General features: G+C 47.3%; 1 protein-coding gene across 4 annotated transcripts in view; it reads left to right on the forward strand.

Annotated features, from left to right (window-relative positions):
* Positions 1–23,537, forward strand: part of galntl6 (polypeptide N-acetylgalactosaminyltransferase like 6) — a 1,033,047-nt gene that overhangs the window by 868,009 nt on the left and 141,501 nt on the right. For all 4 annotated transcript variants that reach the window (XM_067982486.1, XM_067982485.1, XM_067982488.1 and 1 more), the window contains one exon: positions 10,570–10,753. In XM_067982486.1, the coding sequence (XP_067838587.1) occupies positions 10,570–10,753 (184 nt within the window). The remainder of the gene's footprint in view (positions 1–10,569; positions 10,754–23,537) is intronic.

Raw genomic sequence — 23,537 nt, forward strand, 5'->3', positions numbered from 1 at the left:
TGGGGGCAGGAATTCTCGCCCGACAGGAGTATCGGATCGGAGGAGCCGCCCCCCACCTGGCGAAACGATCCACTTGTTTTAGGTTAAAATCCCAAGCTCTCTGCCTCGTGCCTCCGAGTGAAACAGACTGATGGCTCTCAGTCGGGCGCTGAGCACTCTCCCCCTTCGCACCGGGTCCAAACAACACAGTGCAAAAACATCCCCGGTGGGCACTGGAAAGAGAAAGCCTTTATGCATGTGCAGTGTCTCCTCTGCACTATAAAGAAAACTCCCTGCCCATGGGTGATTCATTGATTCCATTACTCCAAGGCAATTCGCAATAATCAGGAGAGATTTCAGGGTAAAAACAAATATTGACAATGAACATGTCACAGCGGGGGAATCCGGGTGAAATTTGCCTCTGTAATAACATCAGAAATATTTAACATTTGGCCACCCAGCCTTCTGCGAGATGGGAACCAACCACAGTGAAAACCACATCAAGATTCACAGTGGCGTCAGTTGTCAAACGAGGAGCAATTTTCACCCAGGCTGTTTTTGCATTAAATATTCATGGTGCGAATATTTGTATGACGCAATTTCATTTATTACAGTCAGTGGCCGAGAATGCATGCTGATCAATCTCTTCTGTTAGCTACAAAGCCAGCTCTTAAAATCGACAGTAAAATGGAACAAAGATTGTTTTTGAAGGCTGACAGCGCAGACGTAAATCACCCTGGCCCACTCGCTGTGTCTTCCCTCTTTCTTTGCTTGGCGCGCGCAAGCTGCATATCCCAGATACCAAAGTTAAAAAACAAATATCACATTGACACCTGGGGAGGTCAGGGGGCAATCAAATATTTGAGGGCCTGTTGCCATCTGAGCATCATAAAATATGAACCTAACTTCCTAACAGGCACTGTATAGTGGAGAAGGCACACCTGAAGGGCAAGTGTTAGGGAATGGATGTTCTAACTTATAAGTTGATAAGTTATTCCACAAGATAACAGGGTTCAAAGGAAATTTATTGGCTTTCATAGAAATTAAGCATACAATGATAACTATTATTAATAATAATCACACATATACGTACGGTCACACTTACGATAATACAGGTTACCGGAGAATTCACACGTTACAGGTTTCGAACTCGAAAGGTTAATGGTTGATCAGGTCTTGTCGAATTCTGAAGAATCTGTCTAACACCCCACTTTATATATTTTCTCTATGGTTCGGATTCATATGTTACCAAAGGATTACCTCATCCCGTTATTCACTTGATCAATTTCAGTTTTAACAAGAAGGCCTCCCATGCACCTTATCAAGGCTTTATCTTGACTGACTTGTCAAGGTGAGTTATTACTTACCTGGCGCAGATGTGTCCTTGGAGGAGTTAATCCCTAGGAGGACAGCTGAGATAGCTATGGGGCTCGATAAAGAAAGCTTGTAGCCAAATGCTTATGGGCTAAAGTCTCTGTCTGGTAACTTTTAATCGCCTCTGAACATTGAAACTCACTTAACAGACAATAGTTAATACAAAGAATTAACGCAAGACATAAGAGGATAAGAACATAAGAAATAGGAGCAGGAGTAGGCCATTAGGGCCCTCGAGCCTGCTCCGTCATTCAATAAGATCTTCAACCTCAACTCCACTTTCTCACCCGATCCCCAAATCCCTTGATTCCCTTAGAGGCCAAAAATCTATCGATCTCAGTCTTGAATATACTCAAAGACTGCGGGCCCAATTCTCCGACCTACGTTTGAGCACAGCCCACCAATGCTAGCGCAGCATCGCGGCCTCTTTCAGTCACATGCTGACGGACCTGCTTTTCCACCATTGTCTTCTTCTCGTGTCAAAGTAAATGCTTTCCATTTGCTGCGTCTTTTTTTTTTGCTGCCAATTTTCTCCCCTGATTGGCTCCTTAATGGGGATGTAGTTCCACTGACAGCTGGCAGCACTTTCGATGCCTCTCCCAAGTGGTCACAATTCATACGTGTCTCTGGTTGTGTTTTTTGGAGGCTTTTCCTCTGGATACTTATTTCAGGTTCAGGGTCTCAGATCACTGCTACAGGCCCACAAATAAGGTAATGTAGTGGTTATGTGACTGGGCTAGTAATCCAGAGGCCTAGACTAGTAATCTAGCTTAGAACGAGAGTTCAAATTCTACCCTAGCAGTTTGAGAATTTGAATTCAGTTTAAATGTAGAAATAAGGAACTCGTATCAGTAAAAGTGACTGTGTTGTAAAAACCCAACTGGTTCACTCGTGTCTTTTGCGGAACAGGCCCGAGGGACTGAACGGCCTGCTCCTGTTCCTATGTACCCAGAGTGTGTCTTTACTGATATCTATGGAATTTGTAGCAAGCTGAAGGATTGAACAGAAAACCCACAACTTTGCATTTTGGTTCACTGATTATATCACATGCCCTCACGTGATCTTCCTCAAGGCAGTTAAATAAACACTTCAGTAGATCGTGGCCTAAGTTAAAAACAGATTTATTAAGTAGTAAATGGATAAGTGAACAGAAGCGATGACACATTGTAGAATTACAGCCATTAAACGGTTAACTATCCCTCCTTGGACTTTAGAAAATTACAAACAATTGTGCCTGTGATTGTGAACTGGACTGGCCACAAGACCCCTGAATATTAACCCTGATGTTGCAGCTTGTTGCTGACCATTTCTCTGTCACTCTGTCTGATGGTTTCAGACAAAGCAAGTCAACTGGAGTAATAGACTGCAGCGCACTCGACCATTCCTCAATGGCTGCACAATGATGGTGGTGGTCACCCTTCCCCTCACTGCTTCCAAAACCCAGCAATGTGATTTGCCACGGAGACAACCGATTCACCAGGTCAACCCTGCTCAGGTTCCGTTTTCTTTATGAGTAGGCCGTGTGAGCCCTGAATTCCAAGAGCTGCAACAGGTCCAGCTTCCATTACTAGACCCATGCCGAGCCTTTGTCCAGCCAGCAACACTTACCCTGCCTCACCTGTACTCACCCTATGATGCCTTTGTCTATCTCACCGTCTCCATCACCCATGGTCAGGGTGAGTCGCCAAACTCTGGATGGACGTATTCCAGGAGGTTTCATCAGATGACCTCCCCCCTCCAACCGCCTCACCCAGCCAAACAGAATTTCCCTCCCCCACCAATCTCCAATATTTTTATAACTAAGAAGCGAAACTGTTCAAAGAAAATGACGAGAACACACCATTTTTTTAATGCCCCAATGATTTTTCTCCTGGGTTGTTCGCAGCAGTGTCCCGGAGATTAATCTTTCATTCCTGGAGACTCCAGGACAGTCCTGGAGGGTTGGCAACCCCTACCCGTGGTGTGTGTCACCGTGTTGGCTCTGGACCGAGGTGCCGCTTGTTCTGAAGGTTGCTGTGAAATGTGGGCCTCCTTGGGAACCATTCTGTTCCTCCATTTCTGTAAAAAGTAAAGAGGGCAAAGCGCCAGAATGTGGAGTCACAGAAGCAGACTGCAGTCTCAGCGACGTTGCATGGTTATTAACCGTGATGTGGCAGCAGGTCAATGTGCCGCTGAGATTCAATTGTGCTGCATTACTTGACACGTGCATAATGCATGAGGATGCTAGCGAGCAGCTCTGCATTGGCCTCCAGCTGCCCCTCTGTGTATTCTCACTTTTAATTAGCTCAAAGGTGGCCTCTTCAAATAGGATACAGGGGGGTGGGGGGCGCCTAGAGGGCAAAGCTAGCGACGTTACGCTCCACCTCGTTAAACGGGGAACGCAGTGCCCGCAGTGCTGAGTCCGTGCTTACATTCCATTTGAATCTGTTGCCTCGTGTTGGATGGCCATCTCCTGCTGTAGATGGAAGAAGAATCTTGAGGGGAAAGGAAGGTCAGAAGGCAGCGGCAATGTCAGGGAGCTGCGTGGTTTGTGTGGTATTGGAAGGTTTCTGCGCAAGACCGTGACAATGGTAAATAAAGTAATTAGTTGGGGAAGTTCTTGCTGTGCACGTAGCATGTCAAGTGTGCTTGTGACCGGGCCTCTTTCACAAACTGTACTCTAGCCATTCAAGAAATTTCTTCAGTGGCTCAGTGTGCTTGAGTAAACATTTCCTACATTGCAACTGTGACTACACTTCAAAAGTACTTCATTGGCTGTAAAGCACTTTGGGACGTCCTGAGGTCATGAAAGGCGGGTTTCAAAGTATTTTCTTTCTTTCTTTCTTTCTTTCGGTGCAGTAGTTAATGCCGCGACACTAGTCTGCAAGAAGTAGCAGCAAGAGCAGAGAGGTTGGTATGGGATAAACTTAACTCATGCCTGTTAGTGATAGGTGCAAGTCATAGCTCGAATTATCGGAACTAACTTTGGTTGATTTCTTGAAACTTGGCATTTATTTTCCTCACATCTCTCCGGGTCCTGGAGACTGCATTCACCCTTTCCGCAATTTCTTCCCGTCCAGGCACCTTGGAGGGTGGTGGGTGCCACTCTCTGCCATATGTTCTCTCACTCTCTAGATCAGTGCCTTCACAGCCTGGTCATCAAACGGTTCTTTCTTTGTCACGTCCGTTCAAAAATGCTCTCTGGCCAGCCTCCTATCTTCCTATCTTCCGCCCTCCTTAAGCTTAAGCTCATCCAAAACTCTGCTGCCGGTTTCCTAACTGGCACCACGTCCTGTTCACCCATCACCCCTGTGCTCGCTGACCTACATTGGCTCCCGGTCCACCAATGCTTTGAATTTAAAATTCTCATCCTTGTTTTCAAATCCCTCCATGGCCTCGCCCCTCCCTATCTCTGTAACCTCCTCCGGCCCTACAACCCTCCGAGATCTCTGCGTTCCTCCAATTCTGGCCTCTTGTGCATACCTGATTTTCATCGCCCCACAATTGGCAGCAGTGCCTTCAGCTGTCTTGGCCCTAAGCTCTGGAAATCCCTCATTAAACCTCTCCGCCTCTCCACCTCTCTCTCTTCCTTTAAGACTCTCCTTAAAACCTACCTCATTCAACCTGTCCTAATATCTCCTTCTTTGGCACGGTGTCAGTTTTTTTGTCTGAATACACTCCTGTGAAGTGCCTTGGGATGTTTAAGTACATTAAAGCTGCTACATAAATGCAAGTTGTGCCCAGACTCAAGGTGGGAATTTAACTCTTTCCCAATCGAGCTCCATTTCCTGCTCCGCTCCCGCCGATTCCTCCTTTTAACGCCGCTTACTTTGGCAGCGGATGAAGCTCCTGCTAGACTTTGGCGGAAACCTCATTATTAAATGCAAATTGGGGGCCCCGTGACCTACATGGGATCCCGATGGCATTTTAACCCGCTCCTGAAGGGGATGCACGCCCCTGCTGCCTCGCCAGGTAAAATTGTCGGGAAGGCTGCGAGACCCTCCAAAGTAAGTTTAAAAAACTTTCTATGGCTACAGGAGGATCAGGAGTGCTCCTCCCGGCCCCAGAGGGAAGGTTCAGGCATCTGCTGCCCCCTCCCCGGATGCGAGACCCTCGCAACACCCCACCCTCTCAGATTTACCCTGCTGCTGGCCGCTTTCACTTGGTCCTCGTTCCCCCTCCCCTCCCTCCCCACCCCCACCGCCCCGCAGGCCAGTTGCCCTTTTCCTCCTGAAACAGGTGAACAGCTACCGGGCGGCCTTCGACTAAGACGCAGCAGTTAAACTCTGCTGAGTCTCTGACGAAGACTCCCGCATGAGATGACATTCCCACCGGATTCCCGCCAGGAGGAAAAATGGGCCCCTCGCAATCTAGGCTAAGACGTGGGAAATAACCACCAGCGTGAGGTAGTTACTTAGAACTACATAGAATTTTACAGCACAGAAACAGGGCATTCGACCTAACTGTTCTATGCCAGTGTTTATGCTCCACATGAGCCTCCTCCCTTCTACTTCATCTAATCCTATCAGCATATCCTTCTATTCCTTTCTCTCTCAGCTATAGAAAACCCTGGTTAGACCGCACCTGGAGTACTGTGAGCAGTTCTGGGCACCGCACCTTCGGAAGGACATATTGGCCTTGGAGGGAGTGCAGCGTAGGTTTACCAAAATGATACCCGGACTTCAAGGGTTAAGTTACGAGGAGAGATTACACAAATTGGGGTTGTATTCTCTGGAGTTTAGAAGGTTAAGGGGTGATCTGATCGAAGTTTATAAGATATTAAGGGGAACAGATAGGGTGGATAGAGAGAAACTATTTCCGCTGGTTGGGGATTCTAGGAGTAGGGGGCACAGTCTAAAAATTAGAGCCAGACCTTTCAGGAGTGAGATTAGAAAACATTTCTACACACAAAGGGTGGTAGGAGTTTGGAACTCTCTTCCACAAACAGCAATTGATACTAGCTAAATTGCTAAATTTAAATCTGAGATAGATAGCTTTTTGGCAACCAAAGGTATTAAGGGATATGGGCCAAAGGCAGGTATATGGAGTTAGATCATAGATCAGCCATGATCTTATCAAATGGCGGAGCAGGCACGAGGGGCTGAATGGCCTGCTCCTGTTCCTATGTGTTTATCGAACTTCCCCTTAAAGGCATCTATGCTATTCACCTCAACTATGTCATGTGGTAGCAAGTTTCGCATTTTCAACACTTTCTGGGTAAAGAAGTTTCTCCTGAATTTCCTATTGGATTTATTAGTGACTATCTTATATTTATGGCCCCGAGTTTTGGGGCTCTCCCATAAGTGGAAACATCTTCTCCACGTCTACCCTGTCAAACCCTTTCATAATTTTGAAGACCTCTATCAGGTCGCCTCTCAGTCTTCCCTTTTCATAGAGAGAATGGCCCAATGAATATGTGACTGTCACCCAACATGAGTCAGCGCCTTCCAGGGAGGAGGGAGGAAGATTAGGAAGGGGGAAGAGAATTAAACTTGCTGACACTTCTGGAAGGATGGGAAGAAAATTGACAGAAAAGATAAGGGGAACAAACGGAGATAGAAGCAATTCCTTTAAAGATTGTACGTTTTGGTTTTAAGCACTATCAGTTGATAGCACGGCAGCAGCTTATACTGACTCAAGACCTGATTATGACTTCAATCAGTATTTCTTAACACAGCATCTTTTGTTAAAGCTCTAACCAATGGAGTTAATACGAATGTGTTACCAAGGCTAATCCCTGATTATGTGGTAAATTAAATTCAGTTTCAATTTGTCTGCGGCCAAAGGAAATGTGCTTAGAAGGGAAATGGCTTATCCTGGTCGGGCGGAATGAATTGGTGCAGTGAGAGAATGTGATAGAATGTGGGTCTTTCTCACTCATTAGGTGTCAGCTGTGGCTCAGTTGGTAGCACTCTTATCTCTAACCTTAGAAGGTTGTGGGTTCAAACCTAACTCTAGAGACTTGAGTATACATTTTAGTGCTGCACTGTTGGTGGTGCTGTCTTTTGGATGAGCTGTTAAACCAGGGCCCCTTCTGCCCTCTCAGGTGGATGTAAAAGACCCCATAGCACTATTTTGAAGAAGAGCAGGGGAGTTCTCCCCTGTACCCTGGTCAATGTTTATCCCTCAACCAACACCACTAAAAATAGATGACCATGTCGTTATTTTATTGCTGTTTGTGGGATCTTGCTGCTTGCAAACTGGCTGCCACATTTCCTACGTTACAACGGTGACTACACTTCAAAAGTACGTCATTGGCTGTAAAGTGCTTTGGGACGACCTGAGGCACTATATAAACTCAAGTTCTTTCTTTCAACTGCTGCTTAGTGGAGACCCTAGGTCTCAACTGTGATGTTCAGTGGTCGTACCAGGCCTGTGGAGAGACAGAATCAATGGGCAAGGGCTTCTTTGTTCCACCCGATCATAGAGCTCTGAGAGGAGAAGCCTAGGAATATGTTGCTAATCTGCCGTTTTACCCCAGGGTTTGATACACGTTGTGGTAAGAATAAGAGAGCAAACTATAAAAATATTAAGCAATGAATTTGGTGCAGACCCAAGATCCCTTTTTTTTAATGAAAAATGGGAAAATGCCTGTTTGTTTCCGTGTTATGAGTTCGAGTCTACCTTAGATACCTTCTCAGGTTCAGTGGTGTCAGTCGCTCCTGTAAATGGTCTGACCATCTTACTTTTATGGGAGTTGACTTAGGCTGCGCTTTATGAAAGTAAGTCCTGAGGGTATAACAGTGGAGCCCCCTTGTGAGCTGAGCTGGATATCCGTGCCTTTTGCAGGAGTTTTTCTTTCATCCCTCCAAAAACGGGCCAACTTAACACTAGATGAGGCAAAAGCTTGGTCCCAATCATTAAGTGGCTTTATTCCACCCTTAGATGCAATGTACAACAATAGTTACAATCAGATTCACTTAGTTCAATCGATATGTAACAACATGAAAATAATGAACACGCTACGCTACCCCACTTCCATAGGTCATCTCACTTGACTTAAATAGACCAACTCCTCTGCAGCCTGACTTTTTTGAACCTGCCTTCCCTGGATCTTCAAGTTTCTGACACTCTGCGATGTTGCTGACTGTTCATAGGCGAGCCACCAAATTGCTTATTATTTATAGACCATGAGGAAACAATATCAAGACCAGTTCATTAGCATCTCAAGTACCTCCTCTACCTCCCATATTAGCAACTTCTGGAGGCACCGCTCAAAAACTGGACTGCCGGTCCGATACCAGATCGATGATAACCCTCCTCTCCTCCCATTTTGCTCCCTGGACAGGGAGATGCTGTAACCTCCACTTGGTGTCTCCATGCTCAATATGGGTCAAAACAGCACTCAACCTAGATTCATGCCAGGTCTGTGGTTCTGGGGATTACTGCTATCACACGGACTACCCCATAAACAGGTGAAAATTACTAACGGGGCTCCACAAACTGTGCTAAGCTCATCCAAGGGTCGAACATATCATTCCTTTCCCACCTTTGATGTTTCCTTCTTGTTTTTATTTAGTGGGTTAATTAAAAAGGGATTATAAAGAAAGAAAAATAATCCAAGCACCTTTCACGACCTTCCTAAGCACTTTAAAGCCAATTAAGTATTTTCTGAAGTGCAGTCACTATTGTAAAGAAGAAAATGTGGCAGCCAATTTGCACACACCAAGCTCCCACAAACAACAATGAGATAAATGACCAGATAATCTGTTTTTTTTTAATGATGTTGACTGAGGGATAAATATTGGCCAGGACACCAGGGAGAACTCCCCATCTCTTCTTTAAATAGTGCCAAGGGATCTTTTACGTCCACCTGAGAGGGCAGACATCTCATCCAAAAGACAGCGCCTTTGACAGTGCAGCACTCCCTCAGTACTACGCTGGGAGTGTCAGCTCAGATTCTTTTTGTTCAAGTCTCTGGAGTGGGACTTGAACTCAACCTTCCTGAACTCAGAAGGGAGAGTGCCTTAACTGAGCTACCATAGTTGGAAGTGACTGAACGTAGGAACAGGAGCAGGACTTTCAGCCCCTCGAGCCTGTTCTGCCATTCAAGTATTTTGCACTGCCCTTTGTGATAGAATCACAGAAGCTTACAGCACAGAAGGAGGCCATTCGGCCTGTCGTGCCTGTGCCGGCTCTTTGAAAGAGCTGTCGAATTTAGTCCCACACACCAGCTTTTTCCACATAACCCTCTTCAAGTACATGTCCACATAACCCTCTTCAAGTACATGTCCACATAACCCTCTTCAAGTACATGTCCACATAACCCTCTTCAAGTACATGTCCAGTTGTCTTTTGAAAGTTGTTATGGCATCTGCTTCCATCACTAGTCGTGTATCCCAGATCTTAACAACTTTCTATGTGAAAAAAATTTCTCCTCATTTCCCCTCTGGTCCTTTTGCCAATTATTTTAAATCCGTGACCTCTGGTTACCGACCCTCTTGCCAGAGGAAACAGTTTCTCCCTATTTGCTCTATCAAAACCCCACAGAATTTTGAACACCTCCATTAAATCTCCCCTTAACCTTGTCTGTTCTAAGGAGAACAGTCCCAGCTTCTCCAATCTCTCCACGTAACTGAGGTCCCTCATCCCTGGTATCATCCTGGTAAACCTCCTCTGTACCCTCTCCAAGGCCTTGACAGCCTTCCAAAAGTGTGGTGCCCAGAATTGTACACAATACTCCAGCTGAGGCCTAACCAGTGATTTGTAAAGGTTGAGCATAACTTCCTTGTTTTTGTATTCAATGCCTCCATTTGCAAAGTGATGATGTTGAGCTGATCGTTGATTGTTTCTCAGTGTCGTTTGTGGGTCAACCTAGCCAAGTAACAAAAATGAGCTTTTAGTCATTACAAAAAGAGAAAAGGTTACAGCAGCAAAGTTACGTGACTGTGATATTTCATGAGGAATCAGCGGACAGCTTGACAGATTTGGAACAGTTTAGCCAGCCTGAGTGACAGAGATGTAGATGGCTGAGGTTTCTTTAGCCTCGCTGGAGAAGACCTACTTCAAAAAGAAATCTAATCGTTTTCTAATCACTGCCCAGCTGCATAAAGTCCAATTTCAGATAGTGGACTGCTGTGGATTGAACAGCGCGAGGAGCTGAGGGGAGACTGTTGGGGAACTGAAGGCAGACAATGTCAGACGGTCCTCCGGTGGTGAAGTGTTTCGGTACGGTTATGATGGACGAGCCTGGTTAACCCATGCGTTTTTCTTCCCGGCGTCCCTTTCATCTTTCAGACCAGATCGCGCAGAACCGCAGGACGATCGTGTGCCCGATGATCGACGTCATTGACCACAATCACTTCGGCTACGAGATGCAGGCAGGAGACGCCATGAGGGGAGCCTTCGACTGGGAGATGTACTACAAGCGCATCCCCATACCACCGGAGCTCCAGAGGGCCGATCCCAGTGACCCCTTTGAGTAAGTAGCACAGAATGAAGAAGTGGCAGAGGTCAGAGGTTAAGTAAGGCAGTAGCGCACCGAAGACAGTGAACTTTAGTTAGTACAGGGAGAGAGCGCCAAGTATGTGGTTTTATCTTTACACAGGGTTCTGTCTCTTCTCTCAGTCACATGATTTCAATTGCCCTTGTTTCTCTTTTGTCCAATTTTCTCCCCTTTTTCTCCTGAACGCTACTGGAGTCATAGAATGACACAGCAAAGAAGGAGGCCATTTGGCCCATCGCGCCTGTGTCGGCTCTTTGAAAGAGCTATCCAATTAGTCCCATTCCCCTGCTCTTTCCTCACAGCCCTGTAAATTTTTCCCCTTCAAGTATTTATCCAATTCCCTTTTGAAAGTTACTATTGAATCTGCTTCCACCACCCTTTCAGGCAGTGCATTCCAGATCATTACAACTCGCTGCGTGAAAAAAATTCTCCTCATGTCGCCTCTGATTCTTTTGTCAATTACCTTAAATCTGTGTCCTCTGATTACCGACCCTCCTGCCAGTGGAAACAGTTACTTCCTATTTACTCTATCAAAACACTTAAGAACAATCCCAGCTTCTCTAATCTCTCCATGTGACTGAAGTCCCTCATCCCTGGCCTCTTACTCTTGCAATCGTTGAGTATATTCAAGTCAGAGATCAATAGATTTCTAAGGGAATCATGGGGATCGGGCGGGAAAGTGGAGTTGAGGTCGAAGATCAGCCATGATCTGATTGAATGGCGGAGCAGGCTCGAGGGGCCGTGTGGCCTACTCCTGCTCCTATTTCTTATGTTCTTATGTTTTACTATAACTCAACTCACTAAACTCTTAAGGGGACTGTGATTTCATCCATTATTTATATTCCTTTTCATCACGTTTGTTGCCTTGCAAGTGGCTTGTCGCCAAACATCTTCCGCCAATTTAAACACAAGTTGGATTTCTACCCAGTTACGAATGGAATTGAGGGTCATAAGGATAAGTACAGCTCGAAATCTGCCTGCCTATCTCAAAGCCACTTTGGATACCTGCCAGTTGCTTTGGCTACTCACCCCACCTGCCCATTCACTGGCTCGCTGGCTATCACTATTATTGTTCCCCCCGCCTCCCCTCTGGCTCTTGCCAATAACCCCTCCCCCAACACTAATGTCCTATTTCCGATCTAGCACCCCTCCCCGGATGGCAGACTTCTCCCCTCCCCTCCCCCATGCCCCTCTCCTCCATTCCCCATTTCCTCCATCTCCTTCCTCCTCTTCTTGTTCCCCTGCACTTCTCCGTTCCCTGTCCCCCTTCACCTGTCCTACCCCTTTAGTCATCCTCCTCCCCCCTCTCCCTCTTCCTCCTCTCCCCTCCTTTCCCTCCCCTCTGGTCCCTACGCCCTCTCTCCTCTTCTTCCCTGCTTCCTCTCTCTTCCTCCCCTCTTCTCAACCCTCCCCTTTACTCCCCTCCTCTCCCTGCCCTCCTCCCCTCCCCTTCCCTCTCTACCCTTTCTCTCCCTCCCCTTCCTCCTCTCCTCCACCCACATCGCCCCATCCTCTCTAAGAACCTGTAAATTGCAGGAAGAAGAAACTCTGAGGTAAATAAAGACTTCCTGTGAGCACTATAGGAATCTACTATCCAAAAAAAGACAATAAAGATTCTGTTCACCCATTTAATATATAAAGGCTAGTGTATTCCATAACTTTGATATGTAGACTCTAGTCAATACACAGCGGCTGCTGAAATGGGGCTTCACTTAGCCCTGTAACAGATGCAAGTGAAAAGCTAACACACATTAGCTGTCCCCAGGCAGGACTTGAACTCTTTTGAAAATCAGTGATGCCGAAACCTCGACGATGTATTTCCCCTCAGGCAGCAATTGTTGATATTTATGTTTGTTACAAAAAGAAATTAAGAAGTGTTTCCAGAACTAGGTTGGATAGGATAGCAACCGAGCTACTGTACCATGCTGCGCGAGTGCTGCCAGTCGACAGGCTGGCACAGCTCGGACTGCCGGCTGGCAAGTCGACGGGCTCTTCACTGCGGCGGAGTGTAGCCATCGCCGTAGCAACCGTGATCGAAGCGACTGTCCCACACGCCCCAACCCAGATGAGTGACGTTTGGATTCTGCCCCGGAACCGGGCGAATACCAGGTGGTGTGGAGTCTGTTCTTGGAGACTCACTCAGCACAAGCCCTTCCCCCCACCCCCCCCTCCCCCACCCCGGCCGGTCTCCCGGCCAATATTTATCGCTCAACCAACATCACAAAAACAGATTATCTGGTCGTTTTCACATTGCTGTTTGTGGGATCTTGCTGGGCGCAAATTGGCTGCCGCGTTTCCTACATTACAACAGTGATTACACTTCAAAAAGTACTTTAGTCGCAGTAAAGCGCTTTTGGGGCATCCTGAAGTCGTAAATACAAGTCTTTCTTTCTTTTTAATCCATTTATTAAGAGAGTTTGGCAACATTTTGACCATTTTGTGAAGTTACAGGAGCTGGCAATCAAGTATTTCTTTGCTGCATTACCTCTGTCGCCAGATAGGAAATCTCACAATATTCTCTCCGCACATCAGTCTTAAAACGGCTCTTCAGTATCTACGTTAAACACACCAAGGACAAACGTATAGCAATGGCCGTGTGACACTCAGGGCACGATGAGCATCACCTGCCTCCGACGCCCTAAGTCTCACCCTGAGACGTCGGAGAACCAAATCTAAGTGCACGACTGCTTCTCAATGACTGGTTTACATAATTGGACATTGCCTCTGATCCCTGGCTGCGCAGTGCAGTGATGTGACTGACAGGCCATTCTTGTCAGCAGAACAGAAGTGAAAGCCGATCGTGTCACACCAATTTAACTTCCGTTTTATTACCTCTCACCCTGGCCCGATTTAGAATCATAGAATCTTAGAAAGGTTACAACATGGAAGAAGGCCATTCAGCCCATTGAGTCCATGCCGGCCCTATGCAAGAGCAATCCAGCTAGTCCCACTCCCTCACCCTTTCCCCGTAGCCCTGCAAATTTTTTCCTTTCAAGTACTTATCCAGTTCCCTTTTGAAGGCCATGATTGAATCTGCCTCCACCACCCCCTCGGGCAGTGCATTCCAGATCCTAACCGCTCGCTGTGTAAAAAAGTTTTTCCTCATGTCACCTTTGGTTCTTTTGTCAATCACCTTAAATCTATGTCCTCTGGTCCTTGACCCTTCCGCCAATGGGAACAGTTTCTCTCTATCTACTCTGTCTGGACCCTTCATGATTTTGAACACCTCTATCAAATCTCCTCGCAACTGTCTCTGTTCCAAGGAGAACAACCCCAGCTTCTCCAGTCTATCCTCGTAGTCCCTCATCCCTGGAATCATTCTAGTAGATTTAAAGGAGCATTGCTTAATGGGTGAGCTTTGGGGACCTTCCAGGGTAGCAAGGAACGTCATGGAGACCTACTCCACTTGCCTGTGCAGTGACAATGATTGGTGATTGACACTGCATGATCTCACTAGGTTTTTTTAACCCTTTACAGATGAGTTGACTTGTCCAAATTCATTGGAGGGCGTGTGGTGCAGTGCCAAGTGTACCTGCTTGAAACAGCACTTCCATATTTTCGTCGCCATCTTACATGTCAATGGTTGACGTGATTGCAGGTGTGAAGCTTCGCGTCCTGACCTTATTGATTGACTGGGCAAACGATGTGTCACGCTAAATTCCGGCCAATTGGGAACCCGGGCCCTGAAGTTGCATCACGCGATACTGCCGTGCAAACCCTTAATGGGGTGGATTCTCACTGCCTCTCGCCCGGCGTGAACGTGACGGTAACAGCCTCAAAATGGGGTCGGTAGCCTTACCGCCCCCCGTTACCACCGGCGATGTGGCCGGCTCCATTTTGAGAGGCGCCCAAAGCGCCCGCCCGATTCAGGCGATAGAACCTTTTTGATATGGTAACCGGGGTGTGATGACGTAAATAAGACCCCAATTGCCATTTTTGGTCGGAACCGGTCGGAATCTGCGATGGAGGTGGAAGTGAAGAGGCCCAGCCGAAGGTAAGTGTCGAATTATTTTTGAATCAGGAGGACCATGAGTGAACCCCTCCGGGCCTCTGCCACCCCGAGACCGCCACCCTCTGTGATCGTGACACCACTTCCCTGCCCCCGCCCCCTACAACTTAGCTTGCTGGCAGTTGCCCGCGGCCCGATCTGGGGGCCTCAAACCGGCGAGCTGCACACGGTGGGCGCAATGCCTGATCTACACCGCTGCAACTCGCCTGACAAATCTTGAAATGAGGCCGGGGCTTCAAACTCGCCCCCACAATGGGCGGCTGGCCAAAAAGGCCAAAATCGAGCCCAATGTGTTTGCCTGAAGTTCCTCTCTGTTATTTTGCAGACATTAACCTGTTTAACACAGATGGGTTAACGCCTGTGACACAATAGCAAGTAACATTCGCGCCAGACAAGTGCCGGGCAATGACCAACAAGAGAGAGTCTGACCACCTCCCCTTGACATTCAACGGCATTACCATCGCCGAATCCCCCACCATCAACATCCTGGGGGTCACCATTGACCAGAAACTTAGCTGGACCAGTCACATAAATACTGTGGCTACGAGAGCAGGTCAGAGGCTGGGTATTCTGCGGCGAGTGACTCACCTCCTGACTCCCCAAAGCCTTTCCACCATCTACACGGCACAAGTCAGGAGTGTGATGGAATACTCTCCACTTGCCTGGATGAGTGCAGCTCCAACAACACTCAAGAAGCTCGTCACCATCCAGAACAAAGCAGCCCGCTTGATTGGCACCCCATCCACCACCCTAAACATTCACTCCCTTCACCACCGGCGCACTGTGGCTGCAGTGTGTACCATCCACAGGATGCACTGCAGCAACTCGCCAAGGCTTCTTCGACGGCACCTCCCAAATCCGCGATCTCTACCACCTAGAAGGACAAGGGCAGCAGGCGCATGGGAACAACACCACCTGCACGTTCCCCTCCAAGTCACACACCATCCAGACTTGGAATTATATCGCCGTTCCTTCGTCATCGCTGGGTCAAAATCCTGGAACGTCGTACCCACAGCACTGTGGGAGAACCGTCACCACACGGACTGCAGCGGTTCAAGAAGGCGGCTCACCACCACCTTCTCGAGGGCAATTAGGGATGGGCAATAAATGCCGGCCTCGCCAGCGACGCCCACATCCCGTGAACAAATGAAAAAAACAATAGCAAAGAGAGAACTTGCAGGCAAATGCCTTGAAGCCTTAAATATTTTGATGGGAAAAGTGTGCGGAGATCGGGATGCCTGACTAACCACAACAGTGGCTGCTTCCCTGGAAGGTCCCTAATGACATCCTTTCAGTGGTATTACATGAAGTATGACACATCGTGGTAATTAACAGGTAGATATGGCCTAATTGGGCACATCTGCCAAGAGGCCACCAGCATTACGATGCAGCCACTGACACACCTGCCCGGCAACAGACTGTCGGGAGCTAGCTGCACTGTCGTTGCCTGCAGTCTCAAGCTCGCACTTTGGATTTCCTTTCCTTCCATGCTTGTCTCTCACTTCTTACTTCTCTCCCCTTTAGCCTTGGCAAAAGGCTGCTAATGGATTCAGACGCCCTCTGGAGCCTTTCCAAAGGGTTTCAGAATTTTTTGTCAACCTTTTCGGCCAATTCCCCTTAATTGTCCCCCGACCCTTTTAGATCTCAATTACACGAGCGTTTTGCACTCCTGCCATCAGTGCGTCCAAATCTGCATCTGCGCTGATGAGCTGATCTAGGAAAAGTGCATTCACAGTTACATAGAGTTACATAGAGTCTACAGCACAGGAACAGGCCATTCGGCCCAACTGGTCTATGCCGTTTGTGATCCACAGGAGCCTCCTCTTCATCTAACCCTATCGTGCAAACAGCACACTTCCAATTGAATTCGTCTAAAACCTGCTCAACAGTGTTCGTAGGTAAGGATCTCACGTTGCAGTTTCAGGGCTCAGCTTTTTCCAAGTTGCTGCTACAGGGAGAGTCAGAACGAAAAAGTAAAAGGTTTTAAAGTTGGGGGGTTTTGTTTCACGAATTATGGTACAGAAAAGATGGCGGGTCCCCCAGCAATGGTTTATATTATCATCCAAAGGACAGCAAGTGTAGCCTCACTGAGTCTCCCTCACTGAGGGAGAGCAACTCTGGCTGGACGTATCCCCGGAGGTTTCATCACATGACCTCTTGCCTCCAATCGCACCCCTCGGTCGAACAGCCTTTCTTCGCCATCTCTAATATTTTTATAACTAAGAAATAAAAGTGTTCAAAGAAAATGAAAAAAACATTTTATTAATGCCCCAATGATTTTTCTCCTTCAGTTGCCCGCAGCAGTGTCCCGGAGATTAATCGTCAATTCCTAGAGACTCCAGGGCAATCCTGGAGAGTTGGCAACCCTATGCTGTGCCAGGGTGTCAGTATAGATTTCACACAAGTCCTGCTATGGTGCTTAACCAGAAGCATGAATGCTACCAACCGAACTGGTTAGACCACACTTGGAGAACCGTGCACAGTTCTGGTCTCCATATTATAAAAAGGACATAGAGGCATTGGAGAGGGTGCAAAAAAGATTCATAAGGATGATACCAGAACTGAGAGGGCATACTTATCAGGAAAGGGTGAACAGGCTGGGGTTCTTTTCTCCAGAAAAGAGAAGGCTGAGGGGTGACCTGAGAGAGGTCTTTAAGATAACGATAGGGTTGATAGGGTAGACGTAGAGAAAATGTTTCCACTTGTGGGGGAGTCCAAAACTAGAGGTCATAAATTTAAAATAGTCGCTAATAAATGTAATAGGGAATTCAGGAGAAACTTTTTCACCCAAAGAGTGGTAAGAATGTGGAGTAGATGAGGCAAATAGCATAGATGCATTTAAGGGGAAGCTAGATAAGCACATAAAGGGGAAAGGAATTGAAGGATATGCTGAAAGGGTTAGATGAAGTAGGGAGGGAGGAGACTCGTGTGACCATAAACACCGGCATGGACCAGTGTGCTGAATGGCCTGTTTCTGTGCTGTAGGCTCAATGTAACTCAATGAACCAAACACACTTGTGTGAAGTTTGCTTTATTCCCCTTTCCCTCCCCTCTCCTCTCCTCCTACATTTCCAGAACTTCCTTACCGGGGTTTTATCATTGACGTTCATCTCAACAACAAAAAACAACAACTTGCATTTATATGGCGCCTTTAACCGTAGTAAAACGTCTCAAGGTGCTTCACAGGAGCGACTATCAGATAAAACTTGACACCGAGCCACGTAAGGAGATATTAGGACAGGTGACCAAAAGCCTGGTCAAAGAGGTAGGTTTTAAGGAACATCTTAAAGGCGGAGAGGTGGAGAGGCAATGACACTTAGGGAGCGAATTCCTGAGCTTAGGGCTTGGACAGCTGAAGGACATTTAAGACTGAGATGAGGAGGAATTTCTTCATTCAGAGGGTCGTGAATATTTGGAATTCTCTACCCCAGAAGGCTGTGGATGCTCAGTCCTTGAGTATATCCAAGACTGAGATCGATAGATTTTTTTGGCCTCTAAGGGAATCAAGGGACATGGGGATCGGGCGGGAAAGTGGAGTTGAGGTCGAAGATCAGCCATGATCTTATTGAATGGCGGAGCAGGCTCGAAGGTCTGAATGGCTTACTCCTGCTCCTATTTCTTATGTTCTTACGTTCTTAAGGCACGACCACCAATAGTGGGGCAAAGGAAATCGGGAATGCACAAGAGGCCAGAATTGGAGGAACGCAGAGTTCTCAGAGGGTTGTCGGACTGGAGGAGTTTACAGAGATAGGGAGGGGCAAGGCCGGGGAGGGATTTGAACACCAGGATGAGAATTGTAAATTTGAGACGTTGCTGGATCAGGAGCCAATGTCAGTCAGCGAGCACAGGAGTGATGGGTGAACGGGACTTGGTGCGAGTTAGGATACGAATGTCATTCTGAATCATGTGATAGGAAGAGAGGATATTAAATGTGATTATTATGTGGGGGGGGGGGGAATAAAGCTTCTGTGCACATTGTAATGAGTGTAAACTACTGGATTAGACACTATCATAATATTTAGCATTGACGAGCAAATAGTCTGGAAATAAAAGGAGTCCATGAGGAAATTTGCCAATCCCAGAGGAGGCTCTGAAAGCACTGCCAGGCCTGCAGCGCCACCTGCTGGTGAAACTGCTCAATGACCTTTCCTCAGAGTTTATTAAATTTCTGCATTCGTGGTTTGGCATCTGTTCCCTGAAGGATTTGTAGAGAAATAATCTCAATCCAGAGCAATTACAGCTTTACATGTTTGCTCCTTAACACTTAGGTTGAATACTTCAAAAGGTTCCAACAATAATCAAACAAACGTCAATCAGTATAATCTATTCGGTGTTCTCGAATGTAGTGTTGGCCAACTAGTGACCACCCTCCTTGGGGGGGGGCAAGTAGATTCCAGGGTGCCAGACCTGGCATTGGAAGTCGATCTTCTGTGTGGAGTCGAGAATCTGATATCCGAGCCAGGCTGGTTTGCACTAATCCAGGGAGCTGTTGATAATTGGCCAACCAACCTGTCTCTTTGATGGAAACCTGAAGGATTAGACCTTGTTAACAAGGGCTGGAAGTCTTCCTGCAAGGCTCCTGGTAACAAGCTCGGGCAATGCCAGTTTAGCAGTGCTCCTTTGCAGACAGGCTGTCCAGTTGAACCCTGGCGGTACACCCGATGCAACAGTAGGCTCTCACCAGCACGCATCTACTTTCTGTGAGGTTGGGTGAGTGAGGGTGAGCCCCTGCAGGGAGAGCCTGCACTTCCAGAATCAAGCGAACGGAAACTCTGGGCTAGAATACCCGTGGGCGCGTTCTCCCGATCTCCCGCTGTCACTTCAGTGGAAGATCCGCGAATTCCCTGGAGAAATGGGGCTGGTGGCCGTCCACGCCATTTCTCCGGGCTTTCTGCCGAACAGGAGAACCCTGGCTGAAATTCGACCCGCCCATGGTGATTTCTCAATCGTTTGGGTTTCTGGGCCTATCAAACCCTTACATAACAGTGACTACACTTCTAAAGTACTTCACTAGCTGCAAAGCGCTTTGAGGCGGCCTGAAGTTATGAAAGGGGCTGTATAAATGCAAGCTCTTTCTTTCTTTCAAATAAAAATAAATGCAGTGCCGGAACTGTGTTGGTGAGTTGCAAATTATATACTAATTTCTTATTTGTAAAAGGGCCTTGTTGCCATGGCAAAGGAGATTGCAAGGCATATCACATTGTTTGTGTAAAGCAGTGTGTTCAGTGATGTGCTTGGCGACACAATGATATCACATCTGCATTCAAATATGAATTATTACATTTCATAAAGAATTGAATAACAATTAAGATGATGGGAACTGAGCCATGGTTTCTGCCAACATGTTCTGGTCGGCCTACAATTAAATAGTACAGTGAGTTCACAAGGTATATCTGTGTAATTTTCTGAATTAAAATATATATACATTTTAAATACCATAATAGCCCTCCTTTTTGTTAAAATGCTCTCTTGGGACTTTGGGGAGTGAGTTTAAATACGACTGTGGCAAATTGTGAATCAAGGCCCCTGCCATCCATAATCTTACTGTGGATGATTGCATTGACATCTTGACTTTAACCGAGACTTGCCCCTTACTGAAGCCCTCCCTGTCCGGCTATACTCTCCACCATCTGTCCTGCCCAAACCCCTATGATGGTGGTGTGGCCCTTATCACCAAGTCAAACTTTGAGCTCTCCCCTTACTCCTCTGGTACCTTCTCCTCCTTCGAGAACGTCACCTAGTTTCATCCCTCTCACCTCTCCTTTATGATCCGCATTGCTTAGCTCCCTCCCAAGCCACACCCCTACTTTCTCACCGAGCTATCCTCCCTCCTTTCCTCCCTCTGCCTCTGCACCGAGCGATTCCCCACCCTCGGTGATTTCAATCTCCATTTCAGCTCCCCTTGCCCCCTCTCCTCTGAATTCATTGCCCTCCTGTCCTCCCTAACCCTATCCCTCCAGATAAACTCTGCGGCTCATATTAACGGCCACCCCCTCAATCTTACTGCCTCCTGCGACTTCTCTACTCTTATGGTCTTGATCACAGACATGGCCAGCACCAACCACTTCCTTGTATCCTTCACAACCAACACCCTTACCCCCTCCCAACCCCACTTCCTTCTACATCCGTCCGTTGGAAAAATCTCTCCCCTAAGTCACTTACAAAAGCACTTTCAAACTCCCACTGCCTAGTCTTTGGCCTTCCATTCACCACGATACTTCTGCAGCTGTCAGTTTGCTCAACCACTCTGACACCCCCACCTTTGATGCCCTTGTCCCCAGGAAAACTTTTACCTTATCCCATCCTGGTCATTCCCCTTAGCATCGCCCCCATTTTTACTGCAAGGAACATATCTGACGCACAATTGATTTAGCCACCTAGCACCATAACGGGCTGGACCACATCAGTAGCTATAAGGCCGCCTTCTAGTCCAGGTTCAGTCTGGAGAGCAAAGATAACCCCTGAACTCTTTTTCCCTTTAAACCCCTCTCTCTTGCCCCCTCCACCTTCACCTCCAACCACAAGTGCGAGGAGCTCTTGGACTTCTTTGTCACCTCTGCTTCTTCCCCCACCATCGCCTTCCCCACCCAAGCCACAGCTTCCCCAGCTTCCTCTTGCCCCAGCTGTGAACCCACATCTCTCTCCAGTTTCTCTGCCATCTTCACTCGTGCCCTCTCCTAGCTGATCTCATCCATGAGACCCACCTCCCCCACTCATTTGGCCTCAGTCCCACCAAACTGCTGACCACTCAACTCCCCCATGCTCTCTGATGTTGCAAATGGTTCCCTCTCTTCAGGTACTATTCCTTTTCCCTTTCAAAATCACCGTCATCATCACCCTCTTCAAACCCCCAACTCCTCTTTCCGACCACTGTATTCTTGCAAACTACCCTCCCGTCTCCAATCTCCCTTTCCTCTTCAAAGTCATTGACTGTATTGTCGCCTTCCAAATCCATGACCATCTTTCCCACAACCATCTTTCCAGATTTCCGCCCCAGCCACAGCCCTAACCAAATTCACAAATGGCATCCTCTGCGGCTGTGACCGTGCTGCGTTTTCAATCCTTGTCCTCATTGCAGCCTTTGACACAGTCGACCAAACCATCCTCCTCCAAAGCATCACTTCCATTGTCCAGCTCAGTAAGATGATCCTCACTTGCTTCCAATCTTACCTATCCGATCATAGCCAAAGTATCTCCAGCAATGGCTTCTCTTAACAGATTAAATCACAAAGACAGGTTGCGTAAAGTTGGCTCGTGTTCCCTTGAGTTTAATAATTGAAGGGTGAACTAGTCGAGGTACTTAAAATGATAAAGGGATTCGATAGGGTAGGTGCACAGAAACTACTCCCTCTGGTGGGGAAATCCAGAATCAGAGTTAGCCCATTTAGGAGTGACATTTGTCCACCCCAGTCCATCAACCGGCATCTCCACATCATGGCATTTAGGAGTGAAATCAGGAATCACTTTTTCACACAAAGGGTAGTGTAGATCTGGAATTTGCTCCAGCAAAAGGCTGTGGATGCTGGGGGTCAATTGAAATTTTCAAGACTGAGATCGCTAGATTTTTGTTAGGTAAGGGTATCAAGGAATATGGAACAAAAGCAGTTAAATGGAATTGAGGTACAGATCGGCCATGATCTAATTGAATGGTGGAGCAGGCTCGAGGGGCTAAATCGCCAGTTCCTGGTCCTAAGTTCCTCTTTCCGTCCCTACACCGTTACCTTTTGGAGTCCACTGAAAGCAAACATGCAGGTGCAGCGAGCAGTTAGGAAGGCAAATGGTATGTTGGCCTTCATTGCAAGAGGATTTGAATACAGGAGCAAGGATGTCTTACTGCAGTTATACAGGGCCTTGGTGAGACCACACCTGGAGTATTGTGTGCAGTTTTGGTCTCCTTACCGAAGAAAGGATATACTTGCCATAGAGGGAGTGCAGCGAAGATTCGCCAGACTGATCCCTGGGATGGCAGGACTGTCATATGAGCAGAGATTGGGTTGACTCGGCCTATATTCACTCGTGTTTAGAAGAATGAGAGGGGATCTCATTGAGATGTATTAAATTCTGACAGGGCTAGACAGACTGGATGCAGGGAGGATGTTTCCCCTGGCTGGGGGGTCCAGAACGAGGGGCCACAGTCTCAGGATACGGGGTAGGACATTTAGGCTGAGATGAGAAGAAATTTCTTCACTCAGAAGGTGGCGAACCTTTGGAATTCTCTACCACAGAAGGCAGTGAAGGCCAAGTCACTGAATATATTTAAGAAGGAGCTAGATTTCTGGACACAAAAGGCATCAAGGGGTATGGGGAGAGAGCGGGAATATGGTATTGAGATAGAGGATCAGCCATGATCATACTGAATGGCGGAGCAGGCTCGAAGGGCCGAATGGCCTACTATTTTCTATGTTTCTTTGTCCCCCAAGAACCTATCCTTTGCCCCTTCCTCTTCCTCATCTACATGCTTCCCCTTGATGACATCATCCGCAGACACGGGGTCAACTTCAACAGGTTATACTGTCCGCACCCAGCTTTGCCTCTACACCACTTCTCTCGTCCCTCTCCACTGCCTGTGTTGTCGAACTGCTTGTCCAACATCCAGGCGTGGATGAGCTGCAGTTTCCTCCAGCTAAATATTAGTAAGACCAAAGCCATCATCTTCGGTCCTTGCAACAAACTCTGTACCCTTAGCCATTCATTCCAACCCCCTCCCCAGCTACTGTCTCAGGTTGAACAAGACCGTTTGGATCTTCAGCA

Source organism: Heptranchias perlo, chromosome 4 (assembly GCF_035084215.1).
Source record: "Heptranchias perlo isolate sHepPer1 chromosome 4, sHepPer1.hap1, whole genome shotgun sequence".
Lineage (NCBI taxonomy): Eukaryota > Metazoa > Chordata > Chondrichthyes > Hexanchiformes > Hexanchidae > Heptranchias > Heptranchias perlo.